Genomic DNA, 27,003 nt, shown 5'->3' with positions numbered 1-27,003 from the left:
TGGCATGCGTGCGGCCCGGGTTCGATCCTCAGCACCACATACAAAACAAAGATGTTGTGCCCGCCAATAACTAAAAAATAAATATTAAAAAAAAAAGTATTTTGAATTTTAAAAATTTATTTTAATAAAAAATGGTTCAGTGGCTAAACGCTCCTGGGTTCAATCCCTCCTACACAACAAACAGGTAAGGCGACAGGAGCGGCCCGAGGATGGGGGCGCCTTCATTCCGCAGGGAAGGATCGGAAGATCTTCAAAACAGGTCCCGGTAGTTAATGTCCAGTCCCGCCAAGACGGCCTTGCCGGCATGACTGTGTGGGGCTGGAGTGGAGGACACAGGTCATGCAGGTATGTGGCCTGGCTGCCTGCAGGCCGGAGCACCTCCCCCGCGCAGGCGCCGTGCTGGCTCTAGGCTGGGGGCCAGGTTAAAACACTGATCAGCCTGGGGGGTGGGGCGCGGAGGAAGGCCACGGGGTGTCCCGCACTGCCCAGAGGGCCGGTTGAGGGTGGGGGGGAGGGGGACGGAGGAGATATCCCCAGTCAGCAGCAGTCTTCAGACAGAACTTTCTCAAACTTGGAAATTAGGAGGGCACCAAACTTTGGCTGCCCAGGCCCTTCCTGCCCTCCTGCCCTTCCCCCTATCCAGCCCCTATGGCAGGGTCCCTCCCTCTGGCCTGGCCCCCACCCAAAAGACCAGGGTGCCTGTGTCTGCCAGACTGTCCCCCAATCTCCTCCCAGTGTCACCTACAGGCAGATGCTGGGTGAATGAAGGAAAGAGGCTGCAGTGGGGAAGACATGGGCCCCACTCCCTCCCCCAAGTGGCCGCCTTCGGAGGCTCCCAGTGAACACACACTTGGCTTTGGAAACCAAGGGCAAGCTTGTTTGACTCTTAGGGGTGCCTAAGATTGATTAAAGCAAAGGGCAGTTATCTGACACCCAGTCATTGGTTGTAAGACTCCCGTGGGGGGAGTCCTAAGAAATTTTTCTGGTACCCTTTAGCCAAGTGCAGTGGCGCATGCCTGTGATCCCAGCAGCCCAGGAGGCTGAGACAAGAGGATGGCAAATTCAAAACCAGCCTCAGCAACAGCGAAGCGCTAAGCAACTCAGTGAGACCCTGTCTCTAAATAAAATACAAAATAGGGCTGGGGGTGTGGCTCAGTGGCCGGGTGCCCAAGTTCAATCCCCAGTAGGGGAAAAAAAAATGGTACCCTTTGGAAGAGTCCTTGGCACCAGATCTCCCCACCCTCCACAGGGGATCATCCCAGCGGGGACAAAGCATTTCCCAAGCACAGAAGATCAGGTGTGCAAAGGCCTTGAGGCCTCCAGGGCCAACAGACCAGTCTGGCAGGCAGAAGAGGAGCTGGCCCTGTTATCAGCTGGCTTGTTGGCCAGCCTCTGGAGCTCCCCAACTGCCCACAACCTCCCTGGGGCAGCACGTGTGTCCTGGGGAAAGGGAGTTGATATCACACAGACACAGGCTTCTGTGAATACATCGGCACCATTTATTAGAAAATGCCTTGTTTACAGAAGGTGGGGGACAGTCAACTTGGTCAAAAGAACAGCCCCCAAGGGTGAAGATGGCCTGACTTAACTAAGGACACCCACAGGGCTAGGTACCCCAACATGGACCCCAGGGCTCCAGGAGTCCTTTATCCTTGCAGCCTGGGGACAGAAAGTGCTGGGGGAGTGGCCTCCATGTCCTTAGCCCTTGGCCTACTGTCCTGACCTTCAACGGCCTAAGTGACCAGGATGGCAGACTACCTCTTCTAGGCGGCCAACGGTGTCCTGGCCCAGGCCTCCACCCTGCCCTGAAGCTGAACAGTCCCCGCTGTCTCCTGGTCCAGGAAGTTCTCCAGCTTGACTTGTTAGACACACACGATTGAGGGCCTAATGGCCTTGGGCCTCCTCTTACCCCAGCCAGCCAGCTCAAGTCACAGATGGGGCCACTCAGCCACAGTTGGTGTAGCTGGCATTTCCTGGCCAGGGGATGGAGAGGCACGCAGTGGGCCAGGCCTTCCGCAGATGCGAGCAGGCATCACTCCATCAACCCAGGGGCCCGTGTGTGCAGCGCACCCCCAGAGCAGGCAAGGTGGGCTGAATCTACCCTCAGGCAGGGGACAGGAAGTGGGGCCGGCTGCTCTAAGACACCCAGGCAAGCTCCAGGGCTGCTCCAGGACAGGGTCCTCAAGCAGGGATGGCTTGGGCCCAGAGAGGCCATCTGATGAAGGTGAGACAAGGCCCACTTGCTCTCCTCACCTGGCCCCGGGGATGGTGGCCCCACAGGGTGTGTGCGGAGGTCCTGCTGGGCACCAGGAGCACCACCAGACCATGGAGTCTAAAATCCATACAAACATTTATTGTCCCTGCCCAGGGTGGGAGAGAGTGGGGTACAGAGAACCCCATGGGGAGGAGGGCGGGGCTCTGGTGGGAAGACAGAGTCCAGAGGCTGGCGGGCCCTGGGGGCTGGTTTGGCTCTCAGAGGTCACAGAAGTCTAGATGGGCAGGGGAGGCGGTTCTGGAAGCCAGCCACCCAAGCACAAGGAGCTCTCTGGAGCCCAGAGCGGGACATCCAGGCCCACCTGGGCTGGATCTTTGTGAAAGGCACCCGGGCCACTGGCTCGGGTCTGGCTAGCCCACCCCTGTCCCCCAGGAGGGAAGCCGCACCAGGGCCTTGTTCCTCCGGTGGGGGAGGTAACTGTGCAAGTCAACAGGTTTAAATTAATAATAATAAAAATAACAATACAAAATAAAAAAAAAAAATAGAACCCCTGTCTCAAACAAGCCCACAACAGCCCGCCCTGCCCCGACCACGTCACCGCATACGAAGAGCAGGGACAGGCCAGGTCCCACTGCCCTGGACATACAACTGGAACCTGGCAGGGGCTGGGTCTGTCCTGGTCAGCAGCAGTCTTCAGACAGGACAGGCCTAGGAGGGGCAAGGATGTGGGGACAGGCATGAGGGGCCACGGCAGGGGCTGGGCTGCAGGGTTGTCTTTGCACTCTGCTCTCTCATGGCGCTGGCTCGTCCCGCTTCTGGGTTCCGTGTCTTGGCGAGGCGCACAGCATTAGCTCTCGAGATTTATTGCACTGTTTTGGAAGAGGCCTGGGGCTAAGGACGGGCCGGGGCTGCAGGAGAGGTGGGTGGGCGGCGGGTGGGCGGGCGGGAGTCATCGCTTGGTCTTGGCGTCTTCTCGGATCTTCCAGATCACTAGGTGCATGCAGGCGCTGGCGTCCTCGCTGGAGCTGTGCCCGTCCACTGCAGGGCAGACACGGTTACTAGTCGCCCTTGCTGGGGAAGAGGGCCCCCAGGGCAGGCCACTCACCATTGTCCTGGATGATCTGTCTGAGGTAGTCGGCCATGAGGTTCCGCAGGGAGCGCTTATAGGGGAGGCCCAGGCGGTGAGGGAACAGTACAGATGTGTCCACTACGGTGCTGTGGATGACCTTGGGCAGGCAGGCAGGCAGGCAGGGAACCTCAGGACCTGGGCAGAGGCACCCCCACATCCCATGGGGCCCAGAACAAAGATCCACAGGGACTCTGGGCACAACCCAGATGGGAGCTACCTTCAAGGCCAGCAGGTCACTCTCCAGGCTATGTCCAATGAGTATGGTGTCGGCACTGAACATGCTCAACAGGACAGCCTGGACGTCCCGCAGCGTGATGCTTGTGTCCGCAAGGTCAGCCTCTGTTACCCCTGAAAACCTGGTGGGAGTAGGGGAGACAGGACCGTGGGCTGAACAGGTGGTGGAGAGGGGACAGTGGCTGGCAACCAGTTGCCAGCTGGGGTTCTGCTGCTGGGGCTGGGCCACACCTGGTGTTGTAGTCGACGATTTCATTGTCCGGCTTGACGAAGGTGTCATACACCACACGCATCTCTGTGTCCACCACTGTGACGCGTGTCAGCTCCAGGCCATATGTGGTGTAAGACTGCGGGAGCCAAGGGACAGGCCTCAGACACAGCCTCGTCCCCCAGAGGCCTGTGGGGTGGAGGCAGAGCCCCACTTACAGATGGGGAAACAGGCAAGAGACCTACAGGGCCTCAGTGGAGGGCAAGCCCCCTGCCTCCAGAGGCACAGGGACCCTGGGCACACTCTGGTGTGCGGGAAGCACAGCACTCCTGGGGCATGCCCACCTGGGAGCAGCTCCGGGCAGGCATCTCCCTGCCTCAGGTGACTGCACTTCACGGTGCGGCCAGGCTTCACTCCTGGCTCCGGTGCTAGACCTGCGCTGGCTCAAGTTCCTGCCCCACAGGCTGTGACGAGTGCCTGTATCCACAGGAGGACTCACCATCTCACAGTCCAGGGCGTAGATTCCTGCATGAGTGTCTTCTGAAAGCTCCTTCTCGAAGGTCCTCACAAAGCCTTCCAGGTTTTCCTTCCGGCCGTCCTGTACGTGTTGCTGGGGGTAGGGAAAGGGGCTCAGGGACAGAGCCCACCAGGCCAGGGGCTGCTGGGCAGGCTTAGCTCTTCTGGTCACCCTCAAGCCCATTCGTGGTAGAGAAGACCAGACCCCACGTCAGGTAGGCTCTGTGCCAGTTGGTGACCCTCAGCCTGAGCTGGGATTGCGGTTGGGAGCTTGCTGAGAAGACACAGCAAAGGGAGGGCTCCCAGGATGGCTGGGTCCTCGACCTCTGAGTACTTGGGCTCCATGGCACCTTGGTAAGGGCTAACTGGGCCATCTGCCAGGACCTGAGGCCAGGCTGCAGTGGGTCCCTTGACCCCAAACCAGTCCAGAGTCAGAAGGCAAGAGCCTAGAGGGGATGCCAGGGCAGGACTCACCTTTGCGACCTGACAGCCAACGGAGCCAACAGCTGCCGAGCAGCACATGTACTGCGTCTCCCAGCCCCCAGCCACTGAGGGAGAGACAGCTGTCAGGGGCACAGCCTGGGTGTCCCAGCACCTCCACCACCAGGCTGGCCTGTGCCAGGACAGGGCTTCCTAGCAGAGGGATGCCACCCCCTTCTGTGGTGTGGCAGCCAGGCCCTACTATGCAGTGAGGACGGGGATCTCAGGGGCTGAGCTGGAAGCAACTGGGTCCTTCCCCAGCAGCTTCAAAGCCAGGAAGCAGCAGGCATGGGCACCACGCAGGCCTGCAGGAGTGATGGGGCCTACAGCGGGCTGTGCCGGCAGGTGTGAAGCAGCACGAGGCAGGCCACGTGCGCCTGGGCTGGGGCCCGCACAACTAGACCAAGTGGAACTGGGAACAGCAGGACAGGACGAGCCCCGTATTTCTACTTTTACAGAGGCAGACGGAAAGGGCAGCGGGGGCAAGGAGCAGACATTTGGACATTGTTACAGGAAAGAAGGAGGAAAGGAAACCAGCAGGGGGTCAGGGACTGGCCAGTGAGGCCCTGCCCCGGGCAGCCAGGGCCCCAGTGGGGTCTGCGGGTGGGGCCTGGGTGTGGGCCTCACCTCGGCTCCGCCGGAGCCGCCCCCAGTGGTAGTGGCACTCCTCCTCGCGGACGCAGCGGCCGGAGGAGGACACCAGGTACTCGGTGCCACAGCGGCAGCAGACTCTGCAGGAGGCTGAGTGGAGAGGCCAGAGCAGGGTGAGGGCTGGGCAGCCCTGCCCCCTGCACCCACCCACCCACCCACCCAGGCAGGGGAGGCGACTCACGGTCCTTGGGCTTCTTCTCCTCAGCTGAGAGGATGACGGCGCCGCCAGGCCGCTCCGGGTGGGGGAAGGGGTAGCCGTTCTCCTGCAGCTGCTCCGGGGTGAGCAGGTAGTCCCTGAGGCGGCTGTAGAGGGCGGCCCCTGCAGACGGCGGCCTGTCAGCCCACGCAGCCTGGCCAGGGCTGGGAGGGTGGCCAGGCTGGGAGGGACCCGCTCACCTTTCAGGTCCTCCACCCGGGGACTGCTGGGGCGGCTGAGTGAGAAGCTGGTCTTGGCGGCCAACTTCCCCCCTAGCACCACCTCATGGGACACGACCCTCCGGCCACTGGCTTCTGGAAGGAAGCGGGTGAAGGAGGAAGAGGGGTGCACTAAACATCTGTCTAGTGCTGGCTGGGCACCCCCAAACGGCTTCCCCAGCGGCCACCCAGCTCCCTGTGCCTCAATGCCCTTCCAGGACAGTTCCCCACTGCCCACGGGGCCTCGACCAGCAACAGGAGGCATGGCTGTGCCAGGGAGCCCCTCCCCACGAGAGCTCTGTGTGGGGCAGAGGCCCCCAGGAGAGGCTCTCCCTCCCTGGAGGGAGAGGGAGGCCGGGCTGACTGAACAGTCATCCGGCGGTCTTCCAGGGCTTTGTGCTACTACAGCCGGAGGCCTGCAAAGGCCACCAGACACCTCTGAGTGCGGGCTGAGAAGCTAATGGAGGCAGGGGGGGCCTGGAGGCCAGCGGGGGAGGCGAGAGCGAGCTGGGGACACGCCAGCTGATTGCTTAATGCACCCTCTCGAGAGGCAGTAATGAAATGTCTTAACCCGGCTCTTTCTCCCTCCCCAGAGCTTAATGCACAGAGCACAGCCCGGGCGCCAGAGCCTCTTCTTTGAAGAGGCTGTGAGCCGCTCCATTAGCGGGTGGCCCCTCAGCTCCGAGGCCACACTTGCCAAGGCGGGTGGTTAATAGTGAGAAGAGGCCAGGTCCACCTCAGGCAGCAGCCCGAGCGCAGGCAGCCACAGCCTGGCACTGCTGTGCTTCCCCTCGAGGCTTTTGTCTGGGATCTTGGTGGGATTAGGGCTGCCTGACCCTCGTAGGCCCTACTCCCAGTCCCTCTGATGGAGGCGACAAGCCTGCATCTTCTACATACAGCCCCTGCCCCCAGAACTTACTGCTGAGACCAGGCACAGTGCTGGGGACCAGGCCCCTGAGCTTCTTGAGTGTGTTCACAGCGACATTCAAGTAGATATTCTTGCTGGGGCTGCGGTCATAGGCCACCTTCTCCTCATTCAGCGCCTGGACAGGACACACGGCACTCAGCCCTCAGGCCCGGACAGGCACCCTGGAGCCCCAGCAGCAGGTCAGGAGGTAACCAGGGAGCTGCCAGGACCAGTCAGGTCTCAGTACCAGAGAGAGGGCTGAGAGCCAGGGAAATGTCTGGTGACTGTCCCAGCCCCCAGCCACTAGACACAGCAGCCACAGCCACAGCCACCAGCCCTGCCCAGCCAGCCAACAGGACACTCACTTCTGGGGCCCTCACCTTCTCTATGGCCTCCTGGTTGGATGAGCAGAACTTGAGACACTCCTCAATAAACAGGTTGAGATAGCGTTGGCGGATGACGGTGGGGACCTTGCCCCCAAACTCTTTTGGGATAATGGGTTTCTTTAGACTCTGGAGAAAAAAGAGAAATAGCAGAGGATCCTGGGGTGGACACTCAACATCATGCTACCCACCACGAGCCCCGCCGTGCACTGTGGATGCCAGAGATGGCAGTGTGCATTTAAGGCACCAGCGCAGGCCACCAGCTGGGACAGCAATGGAGACACGTGAGTGTGGAGGGCAAGTGGGGCTCAGACTTCCAAAACCCAGAAGTTCTCTAAAAACAGTGTATGAGGCCTGGGGCTGGGGCTCAGCAGTAGAGCGCTTGCCTAGCACGTGCAAGGCCCTGGGTTCAAGCACCCCATAAAAATAAAATAAAGATATTGTGTCCATCTACAAATAAAAAATAAAATATTAAAAATAAAAAACAGTGCATGAGGGCTGGGGTGCAGCTCAGTGATGGAGCACTTGCCCAGTATGCCCAAGGTTCTGGGTTCATCCACTCTAAAATGTAAACCCCAAGTATTTAACTGAACACACAGAGGGAAAGAAACAGAACAAAAATAAAATAAAAACACAGGCACAAAAGACCTCACAGAGGGAATCCAGAAGAATGAAGACCATGCTCCTGGGTGTCAGAGAACGGGATGGAGAGGCTGAGGAAGGAGCCCAGAGGCTGCCAACAGGGACCTGTGGCTGGCAGCCAGCTGGTGCCCATTACCTGTAGAGATGGACTGTGGGCGACGCGCTTGGGGGTGATGGTGGTGGTGGTCTTGGACGCCATCCCTGACAGCGTGCGCGTCTTCAGCGGCTGGCTGCCAGGCTCAGGGCCATGGGAGGCCTGGCTACTGCTGGCCGAGAGGGTCCTCTTGGCACCTGTGGGGGCTGGCGGGGTACAGGGGACGTGAGTACAGGAAGAGAGGAGGCCCATCACCGAGCTGCGCAGCACCAGGCAGCTCCGGTCGTTGAGAGTCAGCAGGACGTGCATCTCTGAGTGCAGGGGGAGCGGCCGGGGCGCGGAGCTCGGGCTGCGGAATGGCATTAGGCTCTATCTGCTTTCTGGTAAGTCCATTGAGACGGGGAAACAAAAATCAGCTGTGGAGGCCGGCTCAGGCAACGTCGCCGTCGGGGTGGTCTGGCGAGTGGCGAGGGGCACACTGGGCCTCTGCCACATGTTCCGGCCCCCGACTCCGAGGCATTGACGTCTGAGGAGGACGCCCTGGCTCCTGGGCAAAGGACCAGAGGGTATGGGACGGCCCCGGCCAGTCATTATGACAAGCCACCAGCCTGCCTAGCACTGCCTGTGTTCTGCCTGTCCCTTTGATGAGGTCACAAACCAAACAGTCTCCCACCCCTGGAGGAGAGCAGGGCTGCGGGGGAGGGGCTGTTTCCGAGGCTGGTCACTCAGGGTGGCTGGGCCAGGCATGGGTCTGTGAGGTTGGGTATCTGGATGGCCCTGAACCTGGAGTGACACTGCGGAAGGGCACACACTGGGGTACATGCCCTCACTCTCGTGTTAAGGATCTGGATGGGCAGCTTCTCCCCAAAGTCCATCTTGTCCTTTGTGGGGGTTTCACAGCTGAGACTACAGTGGCCCTAGAATGGTTCCTGCCCATCCTATCTGAGAAGCAGGGCCACATGAGTCCCACCTGACCTGGGAGATACCCAGGGCTGCTCGAGCCAGCCCCCAGGGAGGAGGAGAAGAAGAGAGCTGTGGACAAGCTGTGCATAGCCTCTGTAGCCGGCATCCACCCCTGACCGGTGCTAGCAGCTTCCAGGCTCTGCAGTGCACACACTGGGCTGCTTAAGCACCCACAAACCCCTCCTCATTCAGGTCAGCCCTGTGGTGGGGAGCACAACGTCTGGAGTGACAGCTCTGTCCTCAAAGCATCAAATATGAGTAGGGGACCCAGGGAAGACACCGACCTGGGAAAGGGTGTGATGACCCAGTGGCTTTGGAGAGGGGAGAGTTAGAATCACCCAGACAGAGCTTTCTCTAGAAGGTCCTAGGCAATGGGGCAGGACCCAAGGCTGCAGGGAGTCTGGATTTGCAAGGGCCCCTAAGACGGGCAGACCTGCAGGGCCTCCAACCACCAGGCTGCTCCAAAGGTGGGCTCTGCACCCAAGCAAGGGCCTCCCTTCCTGGCAGGTGCTGAGGCTTCCCTGGCCCCACCCAGCAGAAGCTGCACTTCTTTTTTTTGGTACTGGTGCTTATCCACTGAGCCATGATTGTGCCCAGCTCAGAATCTCTACTTTGAGGAGTCCTCCAGGTGATTCCACCTATCACCTGCCTCCAGGGTGACCTCCTGGATGCAGATACCAGACATGAAAAGGCTCATACAAAACAGGACTGTCTCCTCTTTCAGTGTCCTGCCCACCTGCCCAATGAGGTGTGGTCATGATGGGGAAAAGTGCCCCCTGAGAAACACAGTCCCACTCACCCCAGCAAAAATGGCTGCAGAGACTTATGAGAGCCCACACCCACTCATTCAGAACCTGCCAGATGCAAAGCCACAGGAGCTAGAGCTTGTCCCACCCTGGTACAGTCCCTACTGGTTTTTTGGCCTCTAACATCCCAGGGTGGTTGGGTCAGGGAGGATAATGAAGATGGTCCAGTAAGGAAGACTCTCATCCCCAGTTTACAGAGAGGTTAACTGAGGTCCCAGGGCAGTGCTCGAGGTCATTAAGTAGTACAGGGTGGCCAGGCCAGTGACCTTGGGGCTTCGCCTCTTCTTGTACCCAACAAGAAACATTCCCAAGCCCCTCCTCCCCCACCCTCCTCCCAGCAAGGGCCAGGGCTGGGGCGGGGACTCACCCGTGGCCAAGCGGGGGTTGGGGGTGTGGGCAATCCTCCGTTTCTCGCCAGGTGCAGCAATGTGGACGGAGGAGGGCTTTTCAGCTGGCCGGGGGGCAGCCTGCAGCCAGCTGGCTGACTCCCTCTGCATCTGCTGGGCCCGCCTGTAGCACACCTCCTGGGCAGTCGGGAGCCGGGCTGGGGGCACCGCTGGGCCCCTCCTCGGGGGCTCCGCCTGGATGAAGTCACATCCTGGGGCTTGGCTGCATGTCTGGAGCCCCCAGAGCAGGTGGCCCCAGGGAGGCTGCCAGCAAGGCAGCAGCGGCTCCAAAGATGGGTAGGCAGCCCCTCCAGTCACCCCTGAGCCTCTGCAGGGGACCAGCACAGAGACTCGGCCCCCAAGCTCACACTGCCCGAGGTCCAGAAGCATCTGCCTGACCTGCCTTCTTGGCTCCAGCCTCCCCAGTACCAAGGCCATGCCACTGGGTCCTGATATACAGGCAGGGTGGGGCAGGAATCCCTGGGCCTCTGATTAGGGCAATGCTTCAATCCAATCCTGCCTGATAAAAAATTCCTTTGGACTCCAGCTTCCTGAATCCCTTGGCCCCTCCTCCCAGGAAGGGCCTGATGACAGAAGCCACTGGAACTCCTGGTTGCTGACCTTGGAGCCAGGGTTTCTACCCTGGCTTTCCAGTGCTAACTCACTGTGCCCCATGGCTACAGGAGAGGAAGCAAAGGTTCAGGTAGGGCAACCTGCACCAGGTCACAGCCCACTGGGGCCAGGACTCATGGAGGTCTCCCCTGCTCTGTGACACCTGCCCAGCGTTGGGGAGAATCTGAGGACATTATGTGGGTAGAATGCACCTCTCCCCCAGGACACAGCAGCTGCTGAAACAAGTCTGCCAAGTTCCCTGGACAGGAACACAAGGGGTCTGACGTCCACAGAGGTGCCAGGGATAAAGGGACTACGCCCTTCTCCCCTGAGAGTCTCCACCCAAGACCAAAATGCCAGCCCTTACCTCCTTGCCTTGCTTGGAAAGATGCGAGATTCTCCTCTTCTGCCCTGGGAACAGAGTGGTCAGGCCGGCATGCCCCTTCTCCTCACTCTTCTCGTCCTTGGGGGGCTGAAACACACGGCCGCTCCTCAACATGGATGTCTCCGCCAGGTCTCACGAACCTGACACGGGCACATGCCCTCCTCCCCACCCTGCCTCCAACCACCCTCCAGCGAGTGGAGGATGTGCCTTTCCAGGCCCTAATCCTGGGGCAGGCAGGACATTTTGCCGGTCTTGTAGCTGAGGCCCCAGAGCCAGGCCTTGTCCTGGATGGAGCAGCAGGTTCCACAGGAGCCCAGTCCCACCTCTCCTGCTCCTGCAGGGCACGGGGCAGAGCTCAGGCACTGAGAACCAGATGACTCCAGACAGGCCCTGGAGGCCTGTACCTGGAGGGCTCAAGCCAAGTCCAACTTGGTTTAGGAGAGCTCCCTCTGGTGGCTGATGTGGGGACACTGGATGAGGAGGCCCAGAAAAGTCAGGGCTGGCCAGAGAACCAGGAATTCCTAATGTTCTGGGGGAGTGAGGGAAGGACAAAGAGAAGAGGAGGACAGAGACCAGAGTCAGGGAGGCTGGAAGAGAGGAGAGGGGCTAGAGGCAAGGAAGGGTAGAAGAGAGAAGTCAGAGAAGAGAGGACAGAGTAGGGAGAGGGGCTAGAAGCAAGGGGGAGGGGACAAGGAGGGCAGGACGAGGGGCGGGTTGGGCCCGATACCCCTTTGCCGGTCAGTCTGAACGGTCAGTCCAAACGCTGCCGCGGAAACCCGGCTGGGCGGGCTGTAAGCCAAGGTCCTCTTTCTGGAGAGGGTGCGGGGGGGCAGCAGGCGGCCACCGAGGGTTCCTGAATTTTAAATGAGTTAAGAGGCCAGCGCTGAAGGAGCAGCTTCTACCAGTCGTTGAGGTTCGAGTCGTCTGGAAACAGCTGTAGGGCGGAACGTCCCCTTGCAGGGCCCTCGCCAGGGCTGAGTACCGCAGGGCCAGGACTGAACCCCAAGGCCGGCCCGACCAGGAGCCCAGCTGCAACTGCCCGGTGCCCCTCACCTGCCGGGCCAACCGGCCCTTGTCCTCCGTCTTCACACTGGTGGACTCGTTGAAAATCCGCAGGCACTCCTCCATGGGGTCGGAGTCAAAGTCGACCTCCTTCTCCAGGGCCGAGTAGTCCACATCCTCCTCTGCATCCTCCCCAGCCCCTGAGGAGGAGGAGGAGGAGGAGGAGGAAGAGGAGGAGGAAGATGCAGGGGAGGGGGGCGGGGAGGCCTTGAGACGTTTGGGCAGCTGCGGGGCGGTGAGGCCCAGGCTGGAGTCCGAGTCTGAGTCTGAGTCTGAGCTGAGGCTGGGGAGGGCAGGGGGACGGACCTGCAGGGCCCTGGGCCCGGGGCCCTCCTCCTCGCTCTCATCCCCGAAGAGCTCGGCGTGGCTTAAGGCCCGCTTCTTCAGCTTGGGGGCATCCTGAGAGGCACCCTCGTCCAGTGAGCGGGCCTTGCGCTCTACCAGCTTCCCTGATGGCATCTTCCCGCCACCCTTCCTGTCTGGCAGTTGGTGGGGACTGGGACGAGAGTCCTGGGGCCGGGGGCCCCCATTGGTGGGCCTCCCTTTCCCTGAGCTGGCCACTGGGGTGGCTGAAGATGGCTTTTTCTTGGTCCCTTCTGGCCGCTCGGCCTTATGCCGGGGGCTGCCAGTCTGCAGGCTCTTCTTTTCTGCACCTGGTTTCTCAGACCGCCCTCGGTCTTTGTCCTTGGTCTTGTCTTTCTTCCGGGCACTGTCCTTGTGGCCAAGGGATAGTGGAGTCCCACTTTTCTTCTTGGGTGTGCCTTCCTTCGGGCCACCCCGACCCTGCAAGGCCTTGGCTGGGGAGCCAGATTTGGCTGGGGACGCCCCATCTGGGCCCTTTGGGGGCTGCCCGAGGTCTCCCACGTCGCACTGAACAGCCATCTCCTTGGTCTCCCGCAGACTGCCCTCCTCGGGCTCCAGGCCCTCCTTCGGGGATGGCTTCCCAGAAATCTTGCTCTTGGGGCTTGTCCCAGCCTTGGAAGGACTGGCCTCGGCCACAGGGGAGCTGGCTGTGGCTGGCTCTTCTGCTGCAGCTGGGGTGGTGTCATCCTCAGAATCTGAGAACCTGGCATCGCAGCCACCAAAGGGGTCACAGGGCTTCTTGAGAGCAGGTGTGTAGGGCTCGCTGCCACGGCAGCCCCGGGGCCGCTTGGTGGCCCTCTCATCCCTGGAGCTGGCCCTGCTGAGGTGCCGGGCTGAGTAATTAGAGAGTGGATCATACTCTAGGTCAGTGGACGGCTTGGAGTTGTCCACTACATACTTGCTGCTGGGCACAGGGCGGCCGTACCTCCGGGACTGGCTTACAGCCTTGGGAACATACTCTAGGGCGCTGCTGCCCCCTCCCACCTTGCCTTGACCCCTCTCCAGAGATGCCAGGGAATACTTGCTGCCAGGTTCAGCAGGGGTGGCCAGCGGGGTGGGCTGGTAGCTGGCATCAGGGGTCAGCAGGCCATGGCTGCTGGAGGTATAGCTGAAGGTCAGCGGGAAGGCATCCTTGTCCAGGGCTGAGGTGGGGCTGGTAGCAGGACCACAGGGGGCCAGGGCAGCAGCCCCGGTGGAACTGTACTCAGCGGAGCTGTACTCGCGGGCTGTCTCCAGTAATTCCTGATAGCGCCGTTGCTCCAGCTCCACTTCACTGCGTACAGCCTCGATGGCCTGGTTGACCAGCTCCAGCTCCAGGATGTCCGAGCGGGGCTCATCCCCCTGGCCCAGGGCGCCATTCTCCCTCTGTGCTGGAGGCTTGGGCAGTTCGGGGTTGTATGGATCATAGCCAAGCCCTGAGAGTGAGAGAGGAGAGAAGAGCCGGTGAGCAGGCCTGCAGAGTTGTGCACGCCGGCCTCCGCAGGACAGGGAGAACAGAGCCAGCCCTCCTGGGATTAACCAGACTCCAGGCTCTGGCCCAGGTCCCAGCAGCCCCCACTGAGGCCCATGCAGAGGGGTGGGAAGCAGGCAGGATCCTGGCAACTGCCAACAGCACCATGTCCCAGAGACATCCCAGCTCGGCTCAAGGAATTCACACATTGAGTTCATGATGCAAAGGCGACATGGCAGACCAGGCTACCTGGGCAGTGGGCCACACAGCCCAACAGTTCAAGGCTCTGGGCTGAGCCACCAACCAGCTCTGGCAGTGGACACAAGGGTGAGGCCTTCCATGGGCAACTGGGCTCCGCTCACCCAGTGGTGTGGGTATGTCACAAGGCCTAGTGTCTCCCACAGACTTTTTTTTTTTAATTGGAATTTGAACCCAGAGGCTATATCCCCAGTCCTTTTCCTTTTGAGACAGGATCTTGCCAAGTTGCTAAGGCTGGCCTCAAACTTGCCATCCTGTCTCAGCCTTGGAAGTCACTGGGATTATGAGCACACACCACTGTGTGCAGCTTTTTTTGTTTTTAGCTGGGGTCTCCCCAAGTTGCCTAGCTCCCACAAACTTTTTGCGTATGGCAAAGTTCACTAGGCCAGCCTTAACTGGGGAGAAAGTGAAAGCCGAGAAAGCACCCAGCGCCAACCACGGCGGGGTGGAGGAAGAGTCCCAGTCCCGTCACACCTGCGTAAAACGTGGGAAGGAAAGAGGTCTGTGGGTGATCACACCTGTGTAGAAAAAGAAAAAGCACGATACATTCAAACACTTTGAAAAACACCATGAATGGGGCAGAGAGTCAGACAGACTGGAAGACCGCATTCATCGCTGGCCAGCTAAGGGCTGTGGCCTCTAGAAGCTGGAGAAGGCGGGGCTCAGATTCTCCTTGGAGCCTCAGGAGGGACCAACCCTGCCACACCTGGACCTAGGACTTCTGGCCTCCAGAAATGCAAGAGGACAAATGTTTATTTATTTATTTTTGCAATACTGGAGACTGAACCCAGGCTGTGCACATGCTAGGCGAGCGCTCAGCTGCTGAGCTACATTCCCAGCAGTCTATCCGGTTTTAAGCTACTGATTTTGTGATAACTTGTTATAGCAGCCATAGGAAACCAACAGCCTGAAAAAGAAAACACTTGCATGGAAAAGATTACCACAAGTCGAGAGACAGAGGGGAGAAAATACACAGGTCCAACTAGCACGACAAAAGATCCAGCCTGCTCACTCCACAGGGGCTGCCTGCCACCCAGCTGTCAGGAGGACACTCCTAGGGCTAGGGCTCAGTGGTAGAGCACTTGCCTGGCATGCGTGAGGCACCGGGTTCGATTCTCAGCACCACATACAAACAAAATAAAGGCCCATCAACAAAAAATATTAAAAAAAAGAGAAGACACTACTGAGAGGAACAGGAAGAGAATGGGCAGCCAGGAGGCTACCACACGAAGTGCCGGAGATGGACTGAGCAGCGAGCGGCTCTGCCACAGCCCTGCTGCCACACGGGGTTGGGAGGGGAGCAGCTTGTAGCACCTTAGGCTCACCCCAGCCCACCCTGCAGACACACGGAAGAGACAGATGTGAAGGCACAGCGGGAGGCACCACCTGCAGAAAATAACAAAGGAGAGGACCTGGAAGCCTGAGCGCCAGTCACCTGGGGCTGAAGAGTACACTCTGTCCCACCCCCAAGGTACACTGCTGTGGGAAAGACAAGGACAATGGGAGTGGAGGGTGGTCAGGGCAAGCACAGTCTGTGCCCTTCAAAGCCTCTCCACAAACACAATTAAGCCGAGGATGGGAACAAGGCTGCCACCGGGTCCTTATCATGCCAGCTGGCCAGTGGTCTCAGGGGGCGGGAGCCCTTGTGCACAGCAGTACAATGGTGTCTTCATTTATTCTGTACACAGTGCTGACAGGCATGTCTAAGACAGGCCGATAAAAAAGTGAGACAAGCCGTGGAGCCATGTAGCAAAAGTGGACAGATAGGCTGCTGCCCAGTACCAGGTCTGGGCCAGAATTCCAGTACCAAGACACTGTCTGCTTCTTAATTTTTTTTTTTTTTTTTTTTTAAGCTGCGGGATGGGGCACCAGGATCAGAAAGTACAGCTGCCCTGTTCCTCTGCTCAGGTTTAAGTGGGGCACTCCCATCTCTAGGGCCAAGGAGCTGAGCACCCTGAATGTGAGCTCATACACTGAGGAGAGGACAGGGCTGCACCAGGAGGGCCACTGCTCTTGCCCAGTCAGCTGCCCTACCCCCTCAGGCTGTGGCAGGGGGAAGGGCGAGTATATTGAGAGGAGTAGATCAAGGCCTGGGATTTGTTTTGTTTTGGTACCAGGGATTGAATCCAGGGGGGCTTAATCAATGAGCCACATCCCCAGCCCTTTTTATTTAGTTTGAGACAGGTCTCACTAAGTTGCTGAGGTTGGCTTGAACTTGTGATCCTCCTGCCTCAGCCTCCCAAGTCATCAGGATCACAAGCAGGTACAATACTCACAGGCTAAGGCCTGGGGCCAGACAAAGCACAGACCACCCAAACCACTCTCTAGCCCATCTCAAAGCCACTGAGATAGGACTTTAGACATTGTGTGTTTTGGAAGGAGAGGCCACTGCCTAGGTCAGGCCAGGAAGGTTCTCCCAAAAGCTGCCCACCTGAGAAAGGTACTCCTAAAAGGTCCTAGGAAAAGCTGGGTGCAGTGATGCGCGCCTGTAATCCTGGCTACTTGGGAGGCTGAGGTAGGAGGATCACAAGTTTGAGGCCAGCACGGGCAACTAAGGGAGGCCCTAAACAACTCTGCAGGACCCTGTCTCAAATAAACAATAAAAGGGCTGAATGTCTGGAGCTGGGGTTGTAGCTCAGTGGTAGAGCACTCCCCTAACATGCATGAAGCACTGGGTTCAATCGTCAGAATCACATAAGTGTAAAATAAAGATATTGTGTCCACCTAAAACTAAAACATAAATATTAATTAGAAAAAAAAAGGGCTGAGTGTCTCTGGGTTCAATCCCCAGTACCAAAATAAATAAACAAACAAATAAGTGGGTTCCATCCAGAGGGAGGGGTGGAGAAGGGTCAGAGCTGCTCAGACCCTAAGCTGGCTCCACCAGCCCACCCAGCCCCAGCCGAACACTCTAGCGCAGGCCAATGATGACCAATGATGTGAGCTGGAGGGCTCCAGGAGCACTGTACCAAGGGCAAAGCAACTGCCCTGCGGGGCCAAAGTCAGTTACATCCCCTGTGACCACCCATTTCCTCCAGGCACTGAAGCTCATCCCTGCACCCAAGTTCCCCTGTTGATACCATATAGTGATGCCCTGACCCAGACAGGTCCACAGGCAGATCGCACAGCTAACAGAGTCGGACGGCAGCCCACTTGCAGTTCAGACCTGAGCATAGGGGCCCACAGAGTGGTGACCTGAGGCTTAGGAGCCCCAATACAGAAGGTACCACTGCCCCCTCCGCCCCTGGACCCTCCCTCACAGGGCTGAATTTTGGTTTTGGTTTTTTTTTGGTACTAGGGATTGAACCCAGTGGGTTTTACTGCTAAGCCACATCCTCAGTCTTTTTTTAGTATTTGGAGACAGGGTCTCACTAAGTTGCTTAGAGCCTTGCCTCAGAATTGCATTCTCCCTGCCTCAGCCTCCCAAGTTGCTGGGATGACAGGGGGGTGCCACCAGGTCAGCCTAGGAAAATGTGGCTCACCTCCGCAGTTGAGGTTGGGGGACACATCAAAAGGAGGAGCCTGAGTTATGGTTTAGTGCTGCAAAATAAACTTTTTTTTTTTTTTAAACCAGGGATTGAACCCAAGGGTGCTTAACCACTGAGCAACATCCCCAGCCCCCCTTTATAATTTTGTTGAGAGACAAGGTATCTCTGAGTTGCTTAGGGCCTTGCTAAATTGCAGAGGCAGGCTTTGAACTTGTGATCCTCTGCCTCAGCCCCCTGAGCCACTGGATCACAGGGTACACCACCAAGCCTGGCAAAATAAACACAATTTAAAAAGGAGGACCCCGAGGTGGGATGGGCCCAGGTGGGATGGCCTTCCAGCTGTGAGAACTAATCCAGGTGGAAGCAAATGAGAACTTCTTCAGGGATTTGGAGAGATAAGCATTGTTTGGTAAACAAGATTAACTGCATTTTTCTCAGAGTAGGGAAATGGCAACTGATACAGTGACTTCAAAAGCCTAAGGCTCCTCTAGGTTGTGCCCTTCTTCCCCATCTCACCAGGGCCAGGAAGGGAGGGCACATAGTCCCAACAATCCCCAAGCCAGAGCCTCTCTGGCAGTGACTGCAGGGATGTCCCATGAGGGTGGCCCCATGCCCAGCCTCCCTCCTGGCCCAGACAGAGCTGGCTCCACCTGCTAGAGTTCCAACCACCTGGCCAGCTCTCTGTACCACCCAGTCCTGACTCAGAGGCCCTGTCACTAGTTCCTTAGAGATGCCCAGGCACAGAGCTCCAAGTGGGCTGGACACCTGCAAGAGGGTGGTGCTTCCTTCTGGAGCCCCGGGCACTGGATCTAGGACCAGGCACAGCTCCCCATCCCTCCCAACCTCACTTTGGCTGTGGTTTTCTGCCCAGGGTACCACCTGCCTCTGGATGGGGGCCTAGGTCCCCCAGGAAGCCTGGCCCAAACTCTAACTACATTCAGAATGACCATAAGACTCTGAAAATTACAAGAAGATGGACAGCAGAAACTCCTCTGAATTCCCAGTACCTCCCCAGAGCTCTGCCTTCACCACTTCCTGCAAATGCCCTAAGCTGAGGTCACAGATGCGGAAGCAGGAATGGGAGGGAGCATTCCTGGGTCCTGAGCCCAGGTCTCCCTCCCTGCCGGGGAGGCCCGCCATCACCAACCTCCACTTCTCTCCCAGCCTCTGCCTGAGTCCCACAGATTGATAAAGGCCAAGAGACTGCATGGGGTAGCTCCGCACTCAGGTGGTGGTCACAGCACACTGACCCCACAAGGCAGTGGGCCCACCAGGGGAAGCAGCCAAGGGCCTCCCCCGGGTTCTGCTAGGACACAAAGAGTCAAAGGGTTGTTTGCCACGGGGTCTCGCCCCAGACCCAGGAAGCCACCTGGGTAGCCCAAGGATTCAAAAAGGACAGTCCCCAGAGCTGCCCACTGGCTCATGTCAGAGGACCCACCAACTCTGGATTTTCCCAGGAAAATGTTCTGGCAAACAGTGCCCCCCAAAGGCTACTTCAGTGAATGACAGTATAGCCAAGGTCCCCAGGGCGGGTCGCCATTTGTCCTCCCAGGCCCGTATGGGCTCACAGGGGCCTCCCTTCCCAACCACATGCAGGACATCCTCATGTCCCACCCTGGATGTCGGATGCCCAGGGCCCTCCGAGCTCAGCCCCACTGCAGCGACAGGGTCACTGACTCCAGAGAGTACCCCTACGCCTGGAGTGACAGGCACTGCACATCACTGGAGAAGGCCATTCACAGGCACCAGAACAGGGCCCAGCCAATGACGAGGGTGACAAGCCTTACAAGTGTCCCCAACCTTCCTGAAGCCCAGGCCCGGCTACTTGTCTCTCCCAGGGAGCCTTCCCTGCCCCAAGGCAATCCCCAGAGCGATGGCAGGGTTTCCCAACGGGCAGCGCCACAGGTCCTAACCTGGAAAACACTGCCCAGCCATACTGTAATGTCCCTGGTAATGCTTAGTTTCCTGAGGCAAGGACAGAGAGAACACAAGAGCTGCCCTGGACACTCATTTATTACACAGGCTGCTGGGCTGCCCCTCCATGCCCAGCAGGCAGCCATGTCCGTTGCTCAGGCTTGAGAAGGGCCCACAAATATTCATAGAATGATGTGTGATGACAAAGATGTAGTCAGAGCAAGAGCTCAAGGCTGCCATTCCAACCACCAAGGATTCTTGAAGCAAAGGGCGGGCAGACAGTGGGGGGGGGGGGGAGGCTGGCCTGGAATGTGTCTTCCGGGGGGCTGCAGGGGACCGTTCTTCTCTGCCTTGCTCCCTCCTCTCCCAGTAGTCCATCACAGGCAGATATCACCTTCATGGCTCAAATAAATGAACTGGAAATATAAAGGTCCCAGTCGTCCTACCCAGCAATGTTCAAGTACCCTAAATCCCTAATCCCAGTAGGGATTTCTGGGGTCACCTTTCCTTTACCCTCAGCCTAGCAACACCTAGGACCCAGGTGCTCACGGGGAAGCTGGGGTGGGACAAGCACAGAAGCCTTACCAGGCCAGGGTTTCAAAGGCTGTTTGTTCCAGGAATGGGGCCACGGTGTCTTCCAAAAATGTGCCCACGTGTCAGGGTCACAAATGAGCACCCGAGGTTTTATTCTTCACACAGCAGGCAGGTGCTGAGTGACACAGGGCTGGCTTTCCAGGGAGACAGCCCACCCCATCAGTCACTCCTCCAGCTGGCCATCTTCCTCCACCAGAACCACAGAGCCCAGTCTGCCCAACAGAAGGAGCTCCCCACTCCCTCCCTGCTCCAGCCACTTCCTCCAGCTGTCCAAGACCCTCCCCAGGGAGCCAGCTTCATGTGCCCTGCACTGGGGAGACTTATTGCCTGCACAGGCAGGATACACACATGCTGCATGCCCACTGAGCAGGAGACAACCCTGGCAAGGGACAGGCCCACCTCCCCGCCTAGCTAGGCCCTCCACCACAAGAAGCCAAGCTAAGATACCTTCACTTGGGACTCGACTATCTCTGTGGTTGCTGAGGGCCACACCTCCTTTCCTCTGGAGTCCCTGGAACAGGAGGAGAGCTGTGAGGGCTGGGACTGGGTGAGCACTCAGGACCTGCAGGTCCTCTAGGCAACTCCCAGCAGGCAGATGGTTCCACCGACCCTAGCAGGCCCCAGCCTGAGCACAAGGGCTGGGGGACAGAGTGTTTTCATGGTTTCTGCTGCCTCTACAGGCCCTTGGCCAGATGCTGGCATACTGGAACAGGGTGTCCTCTTGGCATTGGGCACAGTAGGGTGCTGAGCAGCAACCTTGGCCTCTATTCACTCCAGACCAGGAGCCCCCATAGTTATAATAGCCACAAATGTCCCCAGACATGGCCCAGGACTCACCAGGGAGGCAGGGTTGCAGTTTGAGATCCCAGCTGTACTGATCCACACTAAGCAGAGAACCCTAAGATGCCCAAGTGACCTTGTGCAGGAAGCCTTATTTTAAAAGCCCAAGCCAGGACGTCCCGCTGCAGGTTGGGATGGGCCAAGAAGGCAGTTTTCACCCCGCCCCCCAGCTATCCAGGGAGGCCCCAGTAGGGAAACTCCTCAGAAAACAACAGAATCCAGTGCGATATGTGAGGCATGCTCATGACTACTCTACAGAGACACCAAACCCAAAGACATCCTGTGGCGATCAAGAAGCATTTTGACTTCTCTGTGCTCCCAAGCATTTCTAAAATGAATGTCAGGCCCAGTCCAGGGTGGTAAAAGCACCGGGTCAACAGAGGCAGCCAACCCACATTGTGTTGTGCAGCTGCGGGGAGGGAGGCTTGGGCCCTGACACGCTCACAGGGTGCCTGGTGCCTTACCTCTACCCCAGCTTCCAGAGATGGGGATAGAACCCCAGAGCCAGCCAGCAGTGAGGTCAGACCAGTGGCTCTTCCACTAGGCGGGGTAAAGCTGTGTCCCAGGCCACTGGAGTCAGGCCTGGCCATGCTGGATTTAGGTTCCCTGGGCAGGAAGAGGCTTAAAGAGAAAATAGAGTGGCCTCCCCAAGAAATTCCAAACACAACCAGGGGTTCTGTAGCAGGGTGACTCTGTCCATCAAATAATTTTGCAAGTGTCTGGGACATCTGTGATTGTCCTGACTTGGGGGGGGGGGCAGGAGTACCACCGTCATTAACTAAAGGAAGACCAGAGATGTTGCTCCACACCTACAATACACAGCCTTCCCTACCCAGGAAAATTGACTTTGAAGTCCAGAATACCAACTGCTCCTTCAATGGGCTCCATAGCTCCCACCACAAAGGAGGCGGCCAAGCTGACCTGACCACCAGCTAGTGAAGACCCCCACCCAGGTCCTGGCCAAGCCTCCTAATGTGGCAGCACTGCCCTCTGCTGGGTTTTCTTTAAGAACTGGGTCTTCCCCTGGGAGGGAGTCTAAAGCAGTTCTCTCTCCAGGTTGAACGGGGTCCTGGGAGTGCCCAGCATGTCAGGTCTCTGAGAAGAGGACGCAGGATGGTAGGATATCAGCCCTACAATGCACTTGAGAGCCCAAAGGGACCCAGCCTTAGGGATGGTACTGCTGCCAGGCCCCACTCCTTGTTCTGAGCCAGCTCACAGAGGAAGAAGACCCCACTCTGACAGCAGAGAAACACCAGCACCTCCCTGACCTCAGCCCTGCCTGGCTGGGCATCCCTGGAGATACAGGGCTTAGTTCCTCCAAGGAACACTCAACTTTCAAAGAGCAAGTGTTCCCACAAGTCCAGTAATTCTGTCTTTCCCAGGGCAGAGTACCATGCCTGACCCCCCACCAGGCACCAGATGCTCCTGGTGTCAGGGGTCTGGCCGCAAGACTTGGGGGGAGACAGCAGGCAGCACTGGGTCTTCACTGCTGCACTCAGCCTGGCTCCTACCCACTGACACACATGCACAGGTGAGGAGCTTCCCCTGCCATCTGTGAAATGGAGACGACCTTTACAACCTCTGTGTGCAGGGACACACACAGCCCAATCAAGCACGCACTGCGAGAACCCCAAGGAACACTGCCTGGCCACACACTGGGCTGGCTCAGGAGATGTGCCCAAGGCCAGGGCTGCAGTGCCAGCACAGGGAGCTCAAGGCCCTGTCGTACCTCAGCACCCTGACTGCTACCGGGAGTGGTCTGAGGCATCTCTGCTCCAACCACACACCCAATCCCTGATTTGGTCCCCTCCCTCCTCTCTGGCCCTGCTTGACCCAATCCTATTCCCTACAGAAAGCACAGTCCTGGGAAGCACTCTAGAAGGCTCTCTGCACTTGACTCAAGTCTCTGACGCCATGGACACACTCCTTGGAACATGTGCTATCAATGCCTGTGCCCAGGACAACTCTTGGTAATTCCCACTAGACTTACCCCTAAGCCTGACACCCCAGACCAGAACCAGAGGTCCTCAAGGGCTGAAGCACTATGTCTCTTACCTATGGCTGTCACTCACAGCCCAACCTGCGCTGGACAGCACTCTCCCTGGTGGTTCTGGAGGCCAGAGAAGGACAATCTGCCAGAGACCCTGGAGCCAGTCTTGTCTTCGTTGCTCCTCTCACCCATTCCTTCACTCAGAAGGAAGTTGTCATCTGGGGGGAGCTTCGGCAGGAGTGGGGAAGCCAGGGCTTTGGGGCACATAAGGGATGTCAGGTGGGTCCTCTTGCCCCCAACCCCCATCCAGCCCCCAGGCCAGTCCTAAAAGAGCCCAATACTCAGAGAATGGACACTGTCCCTCTGACCCAGGAATACTGTCTCACCTGCCCTTCAAGTCAGAGCTCCAGATGCTGCCATCCCCTGAGGCCAGTTCCTGCCTGTCTCAGAGCCCCAGTCAATACCTAGTCCTCCGCACCTCAGATAGCCCACAGCTCCCTGAGGTCCCAAGCCCAGCCTTGTTGGCATGTTGTGGTGTGGGAGACCAACCTCACACGTGACTGAGTCACACTCCCTGGCTGGGTGCTGAGGTGCTCAGTAACAGAAATGTGGCAGAGCTTTCCCCACCCTTCTTGGGTTCGAGGGACAGTGCAGGGGTGTCTTGCTACAGCCCATGGGTGGAGCTACGCTCACCTGTTTCTTTGTAATATAACCCCTTGCCCGGTTTAGGGTAGAATCTTGCATGGAAGTGCCTTGTGTGTGGCCTACCCAGGTGTCAGTCAATCTGTTGACAGTGGACATCATGAAGACAGACTCAGCCCCCTGAAACCTGACCCCTTGCCTCATTTGAATGGCTTCTCCTCAATAAAAGGGGTCATGGGCTGGGGATGTGGCTCAAGCGGTAGCACGCTCGCCTGGCATGCGTGCGGCCCGGGTTCGATCCTCAGCACCACATACAAAGATGTTGTGTCCGCCGATAAGTAAAAAATAAATATTAAACTTCTCTCTCTCTCCCTCCCTCTCTCACTCTCTTTAAAAAAAAAAAAAAAGGAAAGAAAATCCACAGCAATATTGCCAAGATAACATGAGACAATAAAGTACATTTCTTTCATGTCTAAACAATTTAGTATCAGTAGTAGTACAAAAATTCATCTTAGACAACTTCTAATAGTACCAGAAAATAAATAATATCTTAAAAATAAATAAATAAAAAAAATAAAAGGGGTCAGCGAGTGCTCTCGCTCTCTCTTCCTGTGGACCCTTAAGGTCAGAGGAGCCATCACAGCGACCCCAAAGAAAAAGGTATTTGTGTCTCTTGTGTGGTTATTTTGCGTAGTCCAGTTAGCTCAGTTTTCCTGGAGTGACCCTGAGCCTTTTAGTCACCCACAGAAACCCAGCATTGTGGGATAAGGCACTCCTTCCCTCAGCTTTGGTTTCTCCCCAGAGCACCTAGTTCAAGGCCATGGTGATCTAAGGAGCTGAGCTCAGTTCTAGCTCCACAGTGCTCCAGGGTGGATGCTGGCTTCTCACTTCTACCTCCATTTGCTCTCAGTTCCGGGAAGCCACTGTCCTGTCCACATGGAATCCCCCAGAGAGGCCAAGTGAACATGGACATGAGTTTGTTCTGTCTTTTGTTGCAGAAGCAAAGTTGGACACAAAAGTGCTTAGCAAAAAATAGGGGCTCAAAAACCAAAATGGAAATCACAAGGAACTGACACCTGCTGGGTAAAAGTAAAGGGCAGCAGAAGGCCTGCCTCTTCCTTTGCTCTTCTACAGAGTCCAGATGGACACTATCAAGACTGGGCAAAAGAGGCTGACCTGAAGGCAGGCACTTCAGTGTTCTTATAATCCCAGTGACTCGGGAAGCTGAGGCAGGAGGATCGGAAGTTCAAGGCCAGCCTCAGCAACTTAGCAAGACCCTAGGAAACTTAGTGAGAATCTGTCTCAAATTTTTAAAGAATTAAAAGGGCTGGGGATGTGGCTCAGTAGTTAAGTGCCCCTGGGTTTGATCCCTGGTACCCAAAACAAGCCAACAAAGTGAAGGTTGAACTGAGGTGGGGCAAGGTGCCTTCTAGAAGGCAGGGACACTTCCTCCCTACCAGAAACTGGAACAAGGCTATTCGTTCTCCACCAGCAAAAAGGAAATGCAGCAGCTGGCTGGGTAAGCAGGCGCGTTTCCCCATAGGACTGTGGGGCACACAGAACATCACCAAAGGAACTCAAAGAAATGGCCTTTTGGGAAACAAAAGAAACTTACCAAAAGGCTGTCATGGCATAAAGGGACAACGTGAGGAATCAACACCCCTGACTTCAGAAGGCTGGAAAGCAATGCCGGGAGGACTCAGAAAGCCAAAACAGCGGGGTGTGGCTCAGGGGTGGAGTGCTTGTCCAGCATGTACAACACATTGGGTCCCACCCCTAGAATTGTGTGCGCACATGCACACACACACACACACACACACAATGTGGGTGTCTGTGGATTGAGGGAGTAGTGAGGAAACTAAGTCAGGCTGCTCTTGCAGAACATCACATAAGATCAGCAAGAACATAAATGAAGTCAAGAAACTACACTGAGCCTCATGGCCACAGAGAAGCCTCCCATATGCACTCCCCAGCCATCCCCACCTCTGGCTGCGGTATCTGTGGGCACACCAACTTTCCTCTTCAACAGCAAGTTCCTGAGAGGAGACCTGCATCTTATGCAGCTCTGAATCCATCACCTCTGGCCCAGCAAGGGTGCCAAGTGTCAGGTGCAGAGCTGGACCAGGAACACACTGCAGACTGCTGGGTGCAGGTGTGGGTCCTCTTGGCAGAGCTACATGGGAAACTTGAGAAATGGAAAACCATTCTCTTTTCTCTGACAAAGGAAAACAGATCCAAGATCTAACCTAGCAAGAGTGCTCCTCTTTTTAAGTCAGAAGATCCTTAGCCCAAAAATCACTACCTTAAGGAGAATGTGAGACATGTCTGAAAACAACGCTGGATGAAGAAACCTGTGGTTGAAGAAATAAGGACCCGAGGGAAGGGGACAGCCACTCCAGAGAGACAGAGGTCACAGGAGGAGTGTGAACCACACTATGCTGGATCCCAGCTCCCAGCCTGCGCCTGTGCAGTGCTCCTCTGCTCCAGTCCAAATCCTCACAGTGCCTCAAGTCTCACCTCATCTCTCACCTCTCACAAGAGACCCTGCTGACCCCTCGCAGCGCTCAAAGGCTGCCATGACAGGAGGGTGCCACACTTAGTCCACCAAGGTCCTCTGCCCAACGAAGAGCAGGGCACTCCCTGGAAGGCCGCGCCCGTCCCAGCCAAGTGGATTCTGACTTACTCCCTGTTTGCTGGACAGACAGCAAGTGCTCCACGACCCTCTGGACACAACTACTGGAAACAGCGCTGCTGCTGTCACCAGAGGCGCGGCTGGGACGGGTCCTGGACGTGAACAAGGGCTGCCACAAGCCCAAGGGGCCGGGGAGCGGCGGGAAGCCCGGCGGCCGGGCGGGGGCCCGCCTCCCCCGCCCCGCGACAGGCCCGGAGGGCGCGTCCGCCCGTTGCTCACAGCGCCGCTGCCGGAGAAGAGGCTCGCAGGAGGGGAGGCTCAGGGAGGCCCAGACCCTCGCCCGGGACGCGGGGCGGGGAGGGGAGACCGCGGCCCGCGAGCGTGTGGGGAAGGGGCTGGGCGGGGAACCGGGGCGCGGGCAGGCCCGGCGGTGCGGTCCAGACCCAGGCCCGGAGCCGAGACCAGGCGGGCGAGCGAGCATTACCTGCTGCGGCGGACGCCGCTCCGCCACCGCCGGGCGCGCCAGGCCCCCGGGCCCCGCGGTGCCGGAAGTGGCAGTAGGGCCGCCGGCAGGGCCCCCCGGGCGCCCCCGCCCAGTAGGGGCAGTCGATAGCCCGGAAGAAGCCAGTGGAGCGTAGCATGATCCGTCCCGCGGCGGGGCCCCGGCCCGGAGCCGCCCGGGGCCCCTCACTGGCGCCGCGGTCGTCGCCGCCCGCGCCTCACGGACCCCGCCGCCGCCATCTTG

The 27,003-nt window shown here is 57.9% G+C and overlaps 1 protein-coding gene across 1 annotated transcript; it reads right to left on the bottom strand.

Moving 5' to 3' along the window:
* Window positions 1-1,476: 1,476 nt before the first annotated feature.
* Window positions 1,477-27,003, bottom strand: Rexo1 (RNA exonuclease 1 homolog). Its single transcript, XM_076852400.2, has 16 exons — window positions 26,743-27,003; window positions 12,079-13,865; window positions 11,008-11,112; window positions 10,010-10,223; window positions 7,916-8,079; window positions 7,135-7,266; window positions 6,767-6,890; window positions 5,830-5,943; window positions 5,615-5,752; window positions 5,410-5,523; window positions 4,777-4,850; window positions 4,286-4,396; window positions 3,810-3,925; window positions 3,562-3,700; window positions 3,321-3,441; window positions 1,477-3,253 (listed from the first exon to the last, which is right to left on the bottom strand). Exons 1-16 carry the CDS (start codon window positions 26,897-26,899, stop codon window positions 3,165-3,167), a joined length of 3,699 nt encoding a protein of 1,232 aa, XP_076708515.1. The 5' UTR covers window positions 26,900-27,003; the 3' UTR covers window positions 1,477-3,164.

The sequence above is a fragment of the Callospermophilus lateralis genome, chromosome 1 (genome assembly GCF_048772815.1).
Source record: "Callospermophilus lateralis isolate mCalLat2 chromosome 1, mCalLat2.hap1, whole genome shotgun sequence".
NCBI lineage: Eukaryota > Metazoa > Chordata > Mammalia > Rodentia > Sciuridae > Callospermophilus > Callospermophilus lateralis.
Note: the sequence above shows the minus strand (reverse complement) of the source record. Positions and strands in the feature narration are given on the sequence as shown.